The 17,054-nt window shown below is 41.2% G+C and overlaps 1 protein-coding gene across 2 annotated transcripts; it reads left to right on the forward strand.

Moving 5' to 3' along the window:
- The first annotated feature begins 9,953 nt into the window (after positions 1-9,953).
- tbpl1 (TBP-like 1) lies at positions 9,954-16,982 on the forward strand. Of its 2 annotated transcripts, none has more exons than XM_071916199.2 (8): positions 9,954-10,048; positions 10,869-10,983; positions 11,448-11,689; positions 11,914-11,996; positions 12,510-12,573; positions 12,741-12,844; positions 14,216-14,310; positions 14,864-16,982. In XM_071916199.2, exons 3-8 carry the CDS (start codon positions 11,555-11,557, stop codon positions 14,944-14,946), a joined length of 564 nt encoding a protein of 187 aa, XP_071772300.1. In that variant the 5' UTR covers positions 9,954-10,048; positions 10,869-10,983; positions 11,448-11,554; the 3' UTR covers positions 14,947-16,982. The 2 variants fall into 2 exon arrangements, with proteins under 2 accessions (XP_071772300.1, XP_071772309.1); XM_071916208.2 differs by having other exon boundaries at positions 9,957-10,040.
- The last annotated feature ends 72 nt before the right edge of the window (positions 16,983-17,054 follow it).

The following is a 17,054-nucleotide window of genomic DNA, read 5'->3' on the forward strand; positions in this document are numbered from 1 at the left end:
AGCTAAATGGTGGTCCTTATCTATCTCTTTCTCTCTGGATGTTAATTAAAGATAATAAACCTTCCAGATCATTTCTCTGCTGCTCCAAACTCACCGTCACCTCTGCTCCTCTCGCACCCACACACACATGGCCAGCTGGGGAGAAAGCACACACACACACACACACACACACACACACACACATACACACACGTCTCAAACACATGACTGTTGGCGGCAGGTGTGTGTATACTCTGTTTGTTCTCCTGGTTTGAGATACAGTACATAGAGTATATAGACAATACTGAAATGCACGTTGAAATAAGCATTAGTGTAAAAATCGACTCATGGGCTTATAATACACAGAATAGCTTTTTCAAACACATGCACATGCATACAAGTGGACACACACACACACACACGCACACACACACACACACAGATTCATTTCTCTGTATGTCTAAGTTTAAACCCCTCGTTCATCTTCACTCCACGCCTTAAACACAGGTGGTTGGAGCTTACAGATGAGAGAGTGGGATGCCAGATATCATGATATCATGCAACTTTGCTCAAGTTCTCACACATGCGCATGCACACACACACATATACACACACGCGCACGCACACACACACACACACACACACACACACACACAGGCAATACTCAAATGAAGTAGCATCTTTCCCCAATTGTTTCCCACAGAAAATTCCCCTCTTTCTTTTGCCCTCACTCCACTTATCACAAACACACAGCCCCTCTCAAGCTTTTTTTTTTTTTTTTTTCCATTCACTCGCTCAGTCAATACACAGATATTTATTTAGCTCAGAGACAGAGAGTCTCATGTGCAGACTGGCCCCGAGATTTTTATTGAGCAAGGAGATAAAAAGGCGAGTTCTGCTCTCTGTCCATTAGGGCTAAAACGACCAGGAGAGAGTTTGATGAAATGGAATAAACTGTTGTGGTTATCTACCCTGCCTGCTGCAGCGGAGAGAGAGAGAGAGAGAGAGAGAGAGAGGGAGGGAGAGAGAGGGAAAGAGAGAGAGACACACACATGAATGGGAGAGAGAGGGAAAGAGAGAGATAGAGGGAGGGAGAGAGAGGGAAAGAGAGAGAGACACACACATGAATGCACATGCAAAATCATTCATGCACATGCTCGTATGTACACACACACACACACAGAGAGAGAGAGAGAGAGAGAGAGAGAGAGCTCTACCTCTCCTTGGTATTGCCCAGGACTGTATTTATCCCTAACCATAACAAAGCAGGGAGATAATGGCTGATGGGACCGTCGTAAAAATAGCCTGGCACAGGTCTGTTTGGATTAACCTCCTTCTCTCCTGACTGCTTCCCCCTCCGTCTCTATCTCTCTATCACTTCCCCTCCCCATCCCTCCATCACGTTTTATCCCTCTCTCCTTTTCCCACCGTTCACATCCTTTTTTTTAGAATCCGTCTATCTATCTATCTATCTATCTATCTATCTATCTATCTATCTATCTCTGTCTCATCCCACTCTTCCTCTGCCTCCCCTTCAAATTTCATAAGCGGATGGAGCAACATGTGTCTTTTTGTATTTTAAACACAATATTAAGAGGAAAAACACACTTGAATTACGCCACGGTTTTCATACATAACAGATTCTTGTCTACTCCTATAGCTTATATGTGGCATATTTGCTTTGGGAGAGCATGAATGGCCTTATCAACAGAGAGAGGAGGTCGGTTATTTTCCCTCCAAACTAGCCTCTTTGTTTGTAGAAGATATGAAATACTTGTCCAAATATGTTAAAAACTGAATCTGAGGGAAAAAAACAAGACAAACAGAGAACAAAGAAACAATATATATCATCGCAAGCACTCCCCTTGTGGAGGGATTTGAACTCACAGACATCACCCAACCCACACACACACACACACACACACACACACACACACACAAACACTGAACATAAAAATGTGCAACTTAACAAGTCATTTAACCTAGTATTGAGTTTTCAAATCTTGTTTTCCTTTAAACAAGTTAAAGAAAACTTCACTCTTTTTGAAAAAACATCTTGAAAAAAGGGTCTTGAAATGAGATTCTTCCACTATTGTCAAGATAATGTCGCTTGATATGAGAAAATTCTTGAAAAAAGTTGGTGGGCATTGGAAACAAGTGAAATAATTTCATTCCACTGGCTGATTTTTCAAGGCAAAAACTCAGCCGAGAAACATTATATTTTTATTTTATTTATTTTTACTTTTATATTGATTACTTGACCCTGCAAACATACCCTTAGGATTTGGAATTCAGAGTTATGGAAAAAAACTATAATCGTCTAATGGCGAACATCCCAGATCCAGTTAACCAAATCTTATCAGCTGTTACTTGGCCCAAGTCCACCAAATCCCATGGATTCATTTATTAATTTTTGACATATACTGCTGTCAGACAGACAAGCAAACTAACATGTGAAAACATTACCAACTTTCAAGACTCAATACTAGACTAAAGTTGAATTTTCCCACATTCAAACCCTCTGTGTTATCCAGCGCGTCCTTTTCTTGTGACTCACTCTCAATAAAACCGGAAACAATAATGTTGAAACCCAACAAAAAGATAGTTGATAACTTCAGTAAACTCTCTGAACTCCAAAGGAGGATCCTGTGGGCCTGTAAAGTGCTGATCCCCGTGCCTGATGAGAATGGGAGGCCAATATTTTATATCTCTGCAGAGGACAGGGATACAATATATCTGACACAACTTTATTGGCTTACTCTTTAATGACTTCCTGCACAGGGAGAGACAGAAGGAGAGGGAGGGAGGGAGAGAGAGAGAGAGAGAGAGAGAGAGAGTATCACTTGCTGAGAATTGAGATCTTGCTCTTTTCTTGCTCTCTTTCTCTCTCTCTTTTTGGACTATGTCTCTTTGCACTATCTACGATCTTTACCTCTTTACCTGTCTCTCCGTTTCTCACTCTGTCTTTCCAAAGGTTGATTCATCATTGACTTCTATCTATCTTTCTCCAGTATGCCAGTTTTATTTTGTCTGTACGGTCATTTGGAGAGATTGTAAAGTAAATGTCTCTTCAACATGATAAGTAGATATGACCTTGTCCATGTATTGCTCAGTCTACCTCTCTCTCCCTCTCTCTCTCTTTTTCTCTCTCTCTCTCTCTCTCTCTTTCTCTCTCTCTCTCTCTCTCTCTCTCTCTCTCTCTCCCTGGATGGCTAAGATGGGGTTACTAATGAGCAAATGTTCTGATGATGAAGCCTTTTTCCAAGAATCTTTTCTCCCAAACGCCCGCGGCCTTTGGATGACTCCCCAAGGAGACCATTAATTTAGATATCAGTGTGTGTGTGTGTGTGTGTGTGTGTGTGTGTGTGCATGTGTGCTTGTGTATGTGTCTGTGTGTGTTGGGAGATTTGTGTTGCTTTGTTTTATCCCAGACACGCTACAAGTATGAGCAAAAGCAGATCAATTGGAGTGTGTGTGTGTGTGTGTGTGTGTGTGTGTGTGTGTGTGTGTGTGTGTCTGCAAACATGCAACAATACAAAACATCTACATACAACTGATCCTCCCAAACTCTTAACCACTAAAAGACAACACCCCTTATCACATATCGCTCCTTCCTATCATCTCTCTACACCTTCACCCCAACTCCCCCCCCCCCACACCACACCAAAACATCCTTCTATGTCAACACCTCCCGCCCCCATTCCACCCAAATTCAGACCTTATAGCACAAAAATTACACACACACACACACACACATGCAGATGCAGGAAAAGATTTCCAAAAGCTTGACTGTAGGTTGGCCAGCCTATACAGTACACAAACACACATATGCAAATATGTCCACAAATGTACAGTATACACTACCAGTCAAAAGGTTTGGACACAGGCATTTTTCTTTATTTTTACTATTTTCCACATTTTAGAATAATAGTAAAGACATCAAAACTATGAAATAACACAAATGGAATTATGCCGAGACCAAAAAAGTGTCAAACAAATCAAAACTATCTTATATTTTAGATTCTTTAAAGCAGCTGTCCTTTGCCTTGATGGAAAGGCAAAGGCTTTGGAAATAAATTCATACATAGGCATCAACATCACTATTTATATTTGTCTAAGAAACAAATTTCAAGCATTTAAGCAGAAGCCTTTAGATCAAAATGGCTTTAAGATAATGAAAAACATAGTACATTCAATCAGGTGTGTCCAAACTTTTGACTGTACTACACCCTTCAGTGACAATGATGCATGCTATTTTACTCCTGATCGCATGCACGCACACATGCACACACACACACACACACACACACACACACACGTTATCTCAGAGGGCAACCAGGTGTGTAATTGAAGTGAGATCTGATGACCTCCTCCCTACTCCTGCGTTGCACTGACCAGCGGGTGCACATGTGCGTTTTTTTTATTTTGCTTCGTGTCTCTGCTCCTCTGACGTCAGACGGCGTTCAGATGGACTCCTCCACACTCTTACAGCAGTTTGTTTTCAGAGCGCTCTGTTTTCTAGTGAGAGAGGAAGAATCCACTCCACAAGGCTTACAGCAACTCCTTCTCTATCCAAACACTGGCTGTCTGTCTGTCTGTCTGTCTGAGGCGCTGGCAAAATGGCCACTGGGCCCCAGTTCCCCCAGCACGAATGTATTAGGTCTGTCCGTCTCTGTCAGTGAGGAGACACAAAAAGAGGCTTGAACGGGCTAAAATGCAATCAGGAATTTCCATATGTTTAATTGCCAAAGCCTTGGTTTCAATGCAGCTTTTCATGGTTGAGCTAATCCAAACTCTGTGTGAAAAGATGGGCTGACTTTCAATAAATGACAACAATGGGCTTCATTTAATTTTCAAGATTTTCTCATGTGTAAAATGTTGAAATATAGTCAATAATAATAAATAATAAGTCAATAATTTACTGCCGTCAGATGAAATCTTTATCTCCCCCGAAGGAAGCTTTACAGGAATTATGAAAACAAGCCTCATTTTCAAAGTGAGGCAGATGCATTTTTAGCTTTGTATGACGGGGTTTGAATGAATTTCATGGTTTCTAGGGTTATGGAAATTACTCAACCCGTAAAGGATCGTATGAAACTTCAATTCAAGCAAAAACATGCAAAAGAATCAGAGTCCTGTTTCCCATGCGACAGCGTCAATGAAATGAAACACAAATGCCAAATGTTTAAGGGGGAGGTAGAGTGTAATTTACAGCAGACATGTTGTGTAATAAATGAACTTACAGTGACTCACACATGACTCCCTGAGGCCAACTGCTCACATCTTCTCTGCTGGAAATAAAAATCCATGTGGGTGCAGAAATGAAATCAAAATCGGATCAAATCAGTTCAAATGTATTTAAAATAATTTCACACAACAGCATCACAGCACACTCTACATATAAATAGGCTATTAAAAACAGGGTATATCAATAGAAAGTAATAACCTGAACTCCTCCACTCTGAAATTGGTTTAGAATTATAGCATTTAGCTTGGAAGATGAGACTTAAACTGCAGTCTGACCCAGCTTCCTCAGCATTATTTCATGTCTCTTATTCTGAAAATAGCAGGTGCTATCTTTGAGGACTGAAGGTGCACCAGATAATGCGTGTGCCGATGTCATCATTTCTAAAACTAGTCTAAACATGGCTCAGTGGGGAACTCCATAACATTTGTGCAGGTGTGTTAATGTTAGGCCAGTAAATCTGGAGTGCTGAGTGTTGGAGTGAGTGTGTCTCTGTCCTGGACTCTGCATCACCTCTGGAATGGAGCTGTGGTGGGATGGAGGGAGGGAGGGAGGGGTGGGATCTCAATCATGTGGAGAAGCTCCTTTTCCTTGATTGAATCTCGATGGTGTCCGCCTTGATTTCCTTCTGTTGTATATCTTAGACTGTTCAACATTTATTAAAAATGAAAGTCTTGAAGAAAAGAGGGGAGAGAGCGTACTGTCTCATCTGTGATTGTTTTGCAATTGACTTTTGGGTTAGGAATGAGAAAATCCTTCATATAAGTTGACCTAAACAGAGTGCAAATAAGGTAGTTCACCATATTTCTTATGTTAACATAGGTTTATAATCACTGATGTAGTGGTAAATAAAAAGGTGGGTGTATTACGAGCTCCAGTCAGTGATCATCATAAGGCAAACAACCACCAGTATTAACAAAAATCAATCATATTTTCAGAAAGGCATTAATTTATGCTTTGTTTTCCTTAAAAGAAGCTATCCTCGTATAACTTACATCAGTTTGCTAGGCTACTACTTACTATGATACACACATGAATTCACACAAAAAGGTGGGAAAACTGCATTTAGGTGGATTTACCCTCCATTATATTGCTGTTTTGACTACTTATTCCATTTTTCTTGCAGCAAGCTAAATAGTCTTTCAAGCTGCACTCCAGTCAAGTGTAATCCTCCTCAACATCAGTTGCTGAATCTAGGAACTTGGTGCTTTGATGATGCTCATAGTCTCACGACGCCTGTATACAAACCCGCCTATTTCTGTATATGGGCATCTATACAAACATGCGGGTGAGTGTTTGGTGAGAGTTTGTGTTCGCCCGACCGCATCTGAACGTCCACACGGGGCCCGGTGCGCTGGCTGTGCCCCTGATGCCTGGCTGACTGGTCCCAGTAAGAATGGGGCTGATGTAAACAGGCTTGGTCTTTCCCACGTCTCTGTTTACACTGGGAGACCCCGGAGCAGCACTGCCAGAGCGCTGGATTCCCTCCGCACCGCCAGCTCACACACCATCCATCTCTGTCGCATACATACAGAGACACTCCACGCACAAGCACACACACACACACACACAGAGCACGCACATATGTACATCGATGCAAAAATGTACATAAACCGTCACATACACACGCATAAAGATATACATATGTGTGCAAAGTGAAGTGCAGCAAGCACACAGGCTGCAGGTGTGCAGTCAGACTAGTTTTTTTTACTTCTTCTCTCTCAGTCTTTCTCTGACTCACTGTATCTTGTCTCTGTCTTATCTCCTCCGCCTCACTTTTATCTTTAAATGTCCTGCTGCTCCTCTTTTTTCTGTCATTTCCAGCCTCTTAGTCCCACACTCATTCATTTCTTTCTTGTCTTTCTTTTCCTTTTCCGTCGCTGTAGAAAAACTCAAACTGGTATAGCTTTGGCGATCTGAAATGAAGTTCACAAAGCCAGCATACCCATAGTGAACCCGATTTAATAACACTACCGCAACGACTTTGAAAGGCTTTAACCTCGCGCTCTAAGTCCTTATGAAACAGGCCTGTGATGTACGCCCAACATAAACAGAACACTGGGGTCCTGACAAACACGCCCAGTTTACAGGCAACGGTGAGGTCACCCCAGCAGCACATCTCCGCAGAGATGCATCTGCAGACGTAGACGGCGAGAGCCTTAAAAAGAAATGGCATCTCCGCATTCAGTGTTTTTAGATAACAGCAAGGTCAGCTGCAGGGGGAAAGGCAAGTTGTTGTTGGTTCAAGTTTAAGAGTTCTTTAGAGATTCGGGAGTTTGGAGGAACATCTGTGTGGCCTTTTTGCTTTTCTGTCATAAGAATACCAAACTGTCCAGAACATCCAGACATTTTAGGTGAAAACACACCAAGGAACGTATGGATATGTGACCTCCATTTCCCCTCGTTAGTTTGATAATATGGATTTGTCCATCCAAGAGCGAATGTTTGGCATTGGAGTATACTGATCATTTTTTTTGTGTCATGTTTGGTAGGTAGAAAGGTGAAAGTCAAATTTAAGTTATTGCCCTTTCTGATTTATTTCTGGTAAATGCACATAACATACATACACACACACACACACACACACATGCATATGCACACACACGCACACACTCCCACAAGCATGCAAAAATGCTCTCTTTCTCTTTGTCACTCTCTCCTTGACACACACACACACACACACACACACACACACACACACACACTCACACACTAGAGAGAAGAGGTTACAGTGATGGAGCGTCTATTTACTCTCAGAAATATCTACATCTATTAGGCCGTAAGTGCGCACATCTGTGTGTTTACATGCTGCATCTTATGACCTAATGAGAAAAAGAGCATTGTTCCCCTGGGAAGAGACTGTCCCAGTGATGTGCAACCCAACAAACTGTAAACATACTCCTAAGAGCCTGCGCCCTGCGTCAGCACACACACACACACACACACACACACACACACACACACACACACACACTCACTAGTGGCCCGACTTTTCTAACCTGCTCTAAATCTAAACCTTTATAGTAAACATCTTGGGACATCTGAACAAGGCTCTCAATGCAGAATGGATGTGATTTACAAGGCTATATTTCACCAGGAGAAGCCCAGGAGGATTAAATGCGAGGCAGAGAGAGAGAGAGAGAGAGAGAGGGACACAATTTGGTAACCAGGGAGGAAGAACAATAACAACAGAGCTGAATCATTAAGAAGTTATTTTGCTGTTTTGTTTGGGCGCCTGCCAAGCGTGAGAAGGGAAGAAAGTGTTTGCCTGCAGTGGTCAGAGCAGAAGAGTCGGGTTATGGAACACACACGCGCACATGAATGCACAAGCAGGCAATAAGTCAAGTCATGTTTGTCAAGTCATGTTCATTTATAAGTCATGCACACCTACATGCACATACAGATGCATAAGATTGTGCACGTACGCACACACCCACATAGACAAACACATATCTCTCTGTTTAGTTTAAGCAACTTATTCATCTTCTATAGATGCTTTATCATTCTTATCAGTTTAACTTGAAGATACAAACAATGTGCAAGGCTACACAAGGTACAGTAAGTCAAATGAGTTCAGGGGAAGACCTGGCCAACACAAAGACTCACACAATAATGTACAATCTGCCTAAAGGTCTCAATCACTGCAGGTTATAGCCTAGCCTCTGGTGCGAGTGCAATGCAACCACAGAAACCTTAGGACACCAGAGTCCATTCACTAAATTCATTCATGAGCCTCAGAAGCGGCTGTGAATTCTCTCATTGATAACACAAACATTTCCCCATCCGCCTCCAAACTTCACTCCTTCTCCTCTCTTGTAGCCTTTCCAGAATTCCCTGTGGAGCATTTACTGACCAGATGTGCTCTTTTCCCTTGGAGATGATACTAATCCACAAAGCTTGCATGTCACTAGACCATAAACAATGAAAAAAGTTACACATTGTTGTCTGGAAATGGTGTTAAAATAAGCCTGTTAAGTGTAATATTGGCAGACATGTATGATTACGACGACAAATTTGCGAACACAGAATTTGGCTAGTGTCGGCAAGATTTTTTTTTTAACCCTTTAGGCTACCTAGGCTTTGCAAATTATCTGACCTTTCCTGTCTCTCTCTCGCATTCATTCATTCATTCATTCATTCATATTCATATGAAGTCAAGTGCACAAGGTGCAGGACATGAACTCAGAAGATTTAGCTTTTTGCCTAATACGTAAATTATGCTATTTTCTTCTCTGTGGACAAGAAATTGATGAAAACAACTGCCTAGAAATTTTAGGTCCACAACCCTACTCGTCCACACGGGGGCGCGAGCTGCCAACTTTCGAAACAGGAAGTTAGTTTCCTATGTATTGTTATCAAGGAGGTTCTATATTAACGTTGTTATCGAGGTGGTTTTATTGTCATTGTGCATTTTGGCCGCCCTAGATATGGCATTTGAATAGGCCTATATGGACATTTTGTGGAATAAAACAACATCTGTATGTTCATTTACCACACATTTCTCCCTTAAACATATATTTTGTTTATTTTTCACTTTTGAAAGTTATGGATAACCAGAAGTTGCATTTTATTCTTGCCGACTTGGCAATGGGGTGCAACATGGAAGTATTGTAACACATAAAAAGCAAAAGTCTGTGGTATTTTATTATCTGGTTTGCAACAGATGTTCGTCAGTAAGGGTTTTATTTTGAAAGCTGTGACCGGAAGGCTATATTTTCACTCTGGCTGGCGGGTCAGTGGTCTGCGGCTGAAGGAGCTTCTTCAGACGTCTTGCAGTGGACTGCTTGTTTTGGTTTTGGGGTTACAACAGTGAGCTGTAAGGAGGTAGCTAAACAATTAAAGCACACCTTTGAAATGCATACACTTGCCATTAATGTTCAAAACCACTTCGAAATTGCGTACCTACCCTGTCCTCAGTCTAGCTAACGTTAAGTAGCTAGCTAGCTAGCTACCTAGCTAGCTAACAACTTTTCATTCATTGACTACAAGGCACTTTCCTTTGTTGCTAGCTAACGGGTAGCTTTCTAGTTAGCTGGATTGTTGTGAGGCGTCTTTGCTTATTGCTGTCCATTTCTTTAATGTTTTAGCCACGCCAAAATATTGGTTTACACAGCTAGCTGGTTAACGGTAAATTAGCTTGCGACATAACAGTTGACTATTAACTTAGCTGACAGTTATGCTTGCTAAAGTTAGCCGGCATCATTATCCCAAACAAGCAGATCAGTGGCGTTACTATGCAGTACTACGCTAGGAGCGTTTCCAGGTTGCATTAACAGTAAGTAGAAAAAGAAAACCCAAGTATTAGTTAAAAGCTAGATCACTTGCTTTTAAATATAACATACTGTAAGTTATATATATATATGTATATACACACACATACACACACACACACACAGTATATCGGGGTTAGCCTTCGTGATATTGTCTTCCTTCTTGTTTATCTGGTTAGGTAGCTAAGTAACATTGCAGTCAGTAACGTTACAGTCAATTAGCTGCACCATTAGCAGGTAAGCTAACTCTGTGCCATGGCCAAAATAGCTACATTATGCCTTTTTCTGCCTGTCCATTCACAGCAAACTTTTCCGGGGCTTTCCTGTAAATATAACTTAAATGATTAAAGTTACTTATCTGTTATTTCTTGCAGATGCCTATTTGACGTTTGCTTTGACTCGCACTCCCTTATCCCAAGTTGAAGGGGACTACAAGCCCAAGCAACATCCCAAGCCCGGGGAATCAATTGAACTGGTGCAGCAATTGAGGTGAGTTCAGCACCCTCCCAAACATTTCAAGGTTTTTGGTTAAGTGAAGAGTTCCACAACACCCAGACACTAACTAGCACACATTACCCACACACAAGCAGTTACCTTTCAGGAATTTGTGGTAATATGATTATATGTGTAACAGATGCAGTAATTAAGCTGTGCTTCTGTGATTAAAAAATGGGACTTATGAAAACATCTAGCCTTGAAAGAAACAACAACAAAAGAAATTGAGGTGACAAGCTGAGACACAGCTGTGTTGGATAACAATCTAAATTAAACTAAAACAATTTGGAAAATAGCAGAACAACAATAAATGATCTGGGAAAAACTATAAATTAAAATAACCCATGTGTGTGTTAGTGTGGAATATACCTCATGTCAAAATAACATAAAATGACAAATGAATAAATGTCTAATACCCAAATAACAATAATAAAGCATGGGTTTTCTATTTCTTCCAGCCTGTCTTGTCTCCCCATCCATCCTTGGTGATGGTGATGAAGGTGTTGTTGATGGATGTGTGAGGAGAAAGCCCCGGTGGTCCCCTTGCCGCACCACACGCTTCCACATGGATTCCAGCAATGACGAGGCGCTCGACATCATCGTCACCAATGTGGTGGCCACCTTCAGGACCAGGTGCCATCTCAACCTGCGCACCATCGCCCTAGAGGGAACCAACGTCATCTACAAGCCTGAAGTAGGGGTAAGGAAACCTAAGGGTGTGAAAGAGGGAGAGAGAGAGAGATTCTCCCACTTGCTTCACTGCATTATCAAAGATTTTTGTTTTACGAAGAAGGTTATGGACCACATCAGCAGCATTCAAATTTTTACATTGTTTAATGTTTGTGTATTTCATTTTTTTGTTTTTATTGTTTTCAATTCATTGTTTGAAGATACAAGTCTTACTCTCTGTGTGTTTGTGTTCAGAAAGTCTTGATGAAGCTCCGCAAGCCCACGATCACAGCCTCGATTTGGTCCTCAGGGAAAATCATCTGCACTGGAGCCACCAGGTAGACACACGCTGCACGAGGCATACACACACACACACACACACACACACACACACACACTTCCACTAATCATTAGCAGACTAGCAGCTAAAAGACTTAGCCAATACAGAGAAGAGCATGCACAGTTAACCATGTGCACAACTGCCACTGCACACTGCAAATGGAGGAACCAGTTGCCAGAAGGCCTTTCATTTTATGTAACTAGAGAAATGTTGGCTGCTGGTGGCCATGGTCGCCTCACTTCCTTATTTGTCAGTGCCATCATGTTGGCTTCAGCTGAACCTTTGGGTGACATCACCCATCAACAGGCAATAATGTAGTGGCATTGCCATATGTCCCACCTGTCACTGATACACCTCTGATGCTACAGCTAGCAACAATCATCTAGTCACTCTGAAGTTACTCTTAAGGTTGCTAGTTACTGTTTGTGTGTGGTTTCTCATGTGTATGGCAAACCATGTACGTATACCACAGCTATGCCCATACTCACTCCTGCTTTCCTCTCTCGCCCAGTGAGGATGAGTCAAAGCTGGGCGCCCGCAGGTTGGCACGCTGTCTGCAGAAACTCGGCTTCAAGGTGAGAACAATCATACAGCTGTTTACAGTGTTATTCTTGATGGCTGTTTTTTTCTAAACTAGAATGATCACACGGTTTTTCACTAGCTTGTCGATTAATTCCTAGGCTAAATAATGATAAATTATGCTGTATTTGTACTTGTGTGTGGGTGTGTGTTGTCTGTCCAGGTGCGGTTTTCAGACTACAAGGTGGTGAATGTGTTGGCAGTGTGCTCCATGCCCTTTGCAATCCACCTCATCGACTTTACCAAGAACAACCGACCCATTGCCAGGTAACACACAGGATATTGATACCATCACATCACTCATATCATCAAAGTCATTAAAATCAACATTAATCCTTACATAATCATCATCATTGTCGTCATCATCAACATCATCACCACCATCCAGACCTAGGTTAAGCAGTATTTGGAAATAATTCTGTGCATTTATTTTGCTTTGCCCTGTAACAAACCATACCCATCAGATGTCAATCTAGAAATGCTTATCTTATAAAAGTATATTCCCATTAAGAAACAAATACACAAAGATGGCGATCACTCAGAATAGGCCCTTTTGACATTGTCATGGTAACAGCTTCTGCACTGAGAAACAGGTGCATTACAACTTATTGTTGCTAGCTCTGGCCTTCACTAAATCGCTCCACAACCTGCCCAAAATTAACATTGGTGAAGTACAAAGACTATTTTTGTTGACTCCTTTAGGTGAAGTTCTTCACCTAAAGTTACCTCTTCGTTCTAAAGTTGCCACAAGAAGTTGTAATGCACCGGTTTCTCACAACGTGAAAAGGGCCTATTGTTGTAGTTTGTGATTCATCTTTGCCTGGCTATAACTATAACTTAAACATTGCTGGGACATGGACTCAATACAAAGTGCTACACCGAAAAAAACACCAGAGTCCAGAACTAGGGCAGGCAGGGAAGCAAGGAGATTATCATTTTCAGAATGCTTTCCCCTCTTGATCTTATTCTATGATTTTGAATTTTATTAAATTCTGAAAAAGGGGTATTAATACTGCATACACTGGCAAATAATCACTGATTTGATACAATTTAGCCATGGTTTATACAGTTATACTAAAGTCTTAATTTTTGCATGCTTTGCAGAAGATGACGGTGGCAATTTCACTGGTCTTAGTCTTCAAATAATACATTTTCCACCCATAAATCACCTTGTTTTATTTATGCACTATTGTTTTACTGAATAATAACTGTGCTGTCTTGCTGGATTTTTCCTCATCTCTGATGGCATGCACAGAACAGACAATAGACCCTGCAACCATAGCCTTTCCACAACAGAATAAATTACAGAGGCCATGTGGAGGTGTAACACACAGAAAGTACCACCACCGGAAGATGTAGATGCTGGGTCCAAAGTGCTGTTAAAAAAAAAACCCCAAAAAAACCCCTGCTCACTGTTTAAACTCAACTTTACTAGTGACTCTCTTTATTTAAGGATAGGATGACCCCTAGTGGTGGGAGCACTGCTCAGCGCTTCAGTAGGAGTTTCACACTAGAGCAAACAATCACATGTCAATGTTGAGTACAAAACTCCTTCCTGTAGTCAGCCTTTGATTCAGCAGGCCTTTTGAGTTCAGACGCACTTGGCACTTGACTTGACGCTGTGTCTGTGTGTGTCAGTTATGAACCGGAGCTCCATCCCGCCGCCACGTACAGGATCAAAAATCTCAAGGCCACTGTACAGGTGTTCTCTACCGGCAGCCTCACAGTTACAGGTATCTCACACACACTTGCACAAACACACTCTTGTCTACTCTCTGTATGTTTAAGTACAAGTATACGCAATTATACAGTGTCTTTGTCTCTCCCCCTCTCTCTCCCTCTCTTTGCTAGATGTATATATTTAGTCCATTTTCTCTGTCCACTCATGTTGTATGTAACCCACATAGCTAGAGGGCACACCAGCTTAAGGGATTGAGGCCACATTGAACTGAAACACTGTTCTAGTCCCTTACAACCAGTAAATCGGTTTGTAAATAACCCAATTCCTTGAGGAATTTTACTCCACAAAGTTAAATAATAGATTTGCCTGTTTCTTGTATGCTGTGCCATGCACACGGGTAATGACGAGACTTAACATAAACAAGGAATTAACTGAACTGTAACTGTACATATCTCACTAATACTGTGGAATTTATGTTTTGACCTTTCTCTGTCTCAGTGCTCTCTAGCCTTTTCAGTGTGTGGTTTTATTGCTTTTGTTTGTTTTTATTGTACTCAAAATTTGTTTATATGTCACCCCCCCCACCCCCCACCCCCATGTCTCAGGACCAAATGTGCAGAATGTGGCCACAGCTGTGGAGCAGATCTACCCACTACTGTTCGAGTGTCAGAAACCCCTCTGCAAGTAAAAAGATGGTAAAGAGAAGACGGGTCTGATCAGTTTGTGACAAGTGAAGAAGCACCTTATCCTTGGATGTATTTGTTTTTATCTCTACGTGGCAACAGCCGCAAACCTGTAATATGACTGACTGGATATTACCTGGATTTTTTTCCTTTTTTTAACCGGAGCCCAATAGAAGTCTTACAGTTTCCTTCTCACAAAATTTGAATGTCCTTGTGGATTGCGTGACCATTTTGATCTTTGGATTTTAACAGCCTGAACTCGAACTGCAAACTGAACTGCAAATATACCATCCAAAGTTAATATGCCTCAGTGAAAACTGCTCCTGCAAACCTGACTGACACTGAAGGCGGGGGAAGTTTGAGTGGAATGTAGTCGACGTCCATTAGAGTTTGCTCTTATTCCTCTCTGGGTGTTATTGCATGAACGCAAAAAGGCCAGTCTTCAACAATCTAACCATTTTAAACGCTTAATAATGATGATCGCAAAGAGAGTCAGTATTTTAACACTGAGATGCCTCACCTTTAACCCTATATACACAACCACTCGTCCAATTTCTGTCACTTACTCTGGAAAAATCTCCGTCCATGGCTTGTTTGTAGATGTAGAATTTGCCCTTATATACAGATACAAGGCGTCCACTCTGTATTACCCATATTTTAGCCGGGAGAGAAAAAGCAGCAATCGATGCTTGTGCCACTGTACTCATCGACTGTGCAACACAGAATCAGACCAGTGGACTATTTAATGTTATGTACAGTAAATAGGATCATGTCCTTGAGCACATACACACACATCTATTCACAGTATGCATTCAATTCTAATTTAAATTGCTGCTTCCTTACATTCCCATACTTTGTTTAGTTGTCAGGTGTTGACTCAAAATTTGTTCTCTGTAGCATTGGATCAGAAAGCAGATACTGTTCCCTTGTGTGATTTCCGTTTTTTGTTATTTCCTAGTTAATAGTTTTGCACACACAGTAAACATGGAGAACTCACTGAATTTGAGAATTGCATCTTCCAGATTTGGGCAATGTATGGAAAATAATAACATATCCTAAATGGGGAATATCATGAAAATGATTTGTCTTTAGAATCATTTTTTCAGGTGCTCAGTTGTAGAGGGAGGGAAGAACACTTCTTATTCACTTTTGTTCAAATTCAAACCACCAGTTTTCCTATAAACTGCTGTCCCCCACCATATGTTAATGTCAAGTTTGGCTGCTGGTAGATCTAGTTACTTTAGAAGGAGCAATGATCAAAATAGAATTTCCTGATTAGTCCCTAGCAATAATGGTAGAGAGCCAAAACAAGACCCAGGACATTCAAATTGGCTATTCTGGGAAAATTCTGGAAAATATTGTCCAGTATTGATCTTAGAAATTGCTATACAGGCAGTGGACAAAATATTTGAAAAACAGACTTTAACTTTGAAGTAGCTAAATCAAAATTACAAAGGCACTAAGGCAGCCCCACAGGCGAGTGATATTAAGTTGAATACCAATTAGCAGTATCTGTCACATTTTTAAAAGAGGTCTGACAACCAATACTTTTATGTGAGATTTCAAAGCAACACGAGGCAACTAACGGTGTTCGAGGCCATAGTCGAGGCAGTAGTCAGTGCCTGAATTGTCTTGAACATCGTGACGACATATTTCTAATATGGACAAATGGCATCTGCAAATTGGTACAAACCCCTCACACAATACTATTCCTTCAAACAAGGAAAAGGAATGTTAAGAGGTAAGCATTTTGAATTGGAACCAAATTCACCCTTATTTCCTAATGTCAACATCGGGCCAATGGCAGTTGCACCTGGTCCTAGATCTGTGTATAGAGGCAACTTGTGTATGTATGTAAAAAAATGCATCTGACGGGGAGGATGCTGAGAACATGTCTTTAACATGATGTTTAAAGTATGTGGGATAGAGAACTTTTTGAACCGGTGTCCACCTGAGGATTTGGGACGCTGTGTTGTTCAGAATTTTGTATTTTGTATAAAAATAAAAAAAGTTTACTGAATAAAATAGGCTACCATAGGAATACTGTATACTGTGTTTTGCTCTCCTCCTACCCTTTCCTTTGTTCTCTTTTTATGTATGCAAATCCTGACAT

The sequence above is a fragment of the Centroberyx gerrardi genome, chromosome 18 (genome assembly GCF_048128805.1).
Source record: "Centroberyx gerrardi isolate f3 chromosome 18, fCenGer3.hap1.cur.20231027, whole genome shotgun sequence".
NCBI classification, from domain to species: domain Eukaryota; kingdom Metazoa; phylum Chordata; class Actinopteri; order Beryciformes; family Berycidae; genus Centroberyx; species Centroberyx gerrardi.

Bases quoted from the DNA above. Each gene is read 5' to 3' on its own strand.
- tbpl1 (XM_071916199.2), top strand. From the start codon at position 11,555: ATGGATTCCAGCAATGACGAGGCGCTCGACATCATCGTCACCAATGTG. The intron at 11,997-12,509 runs GTAGACACACGC...TCTCTCGCCCAG, and splicing joins ATCTGCACTGGAGCCACCAG to TGAGGATGAGTCAAAGCTGG. The intron at 14,311-14,863 runs GTATCTCACACA...CCCATGTCTCAG, and splicing joins CGGCAGCCTCACAGTTACAG to GACCAAATGTGCAGAATGTG.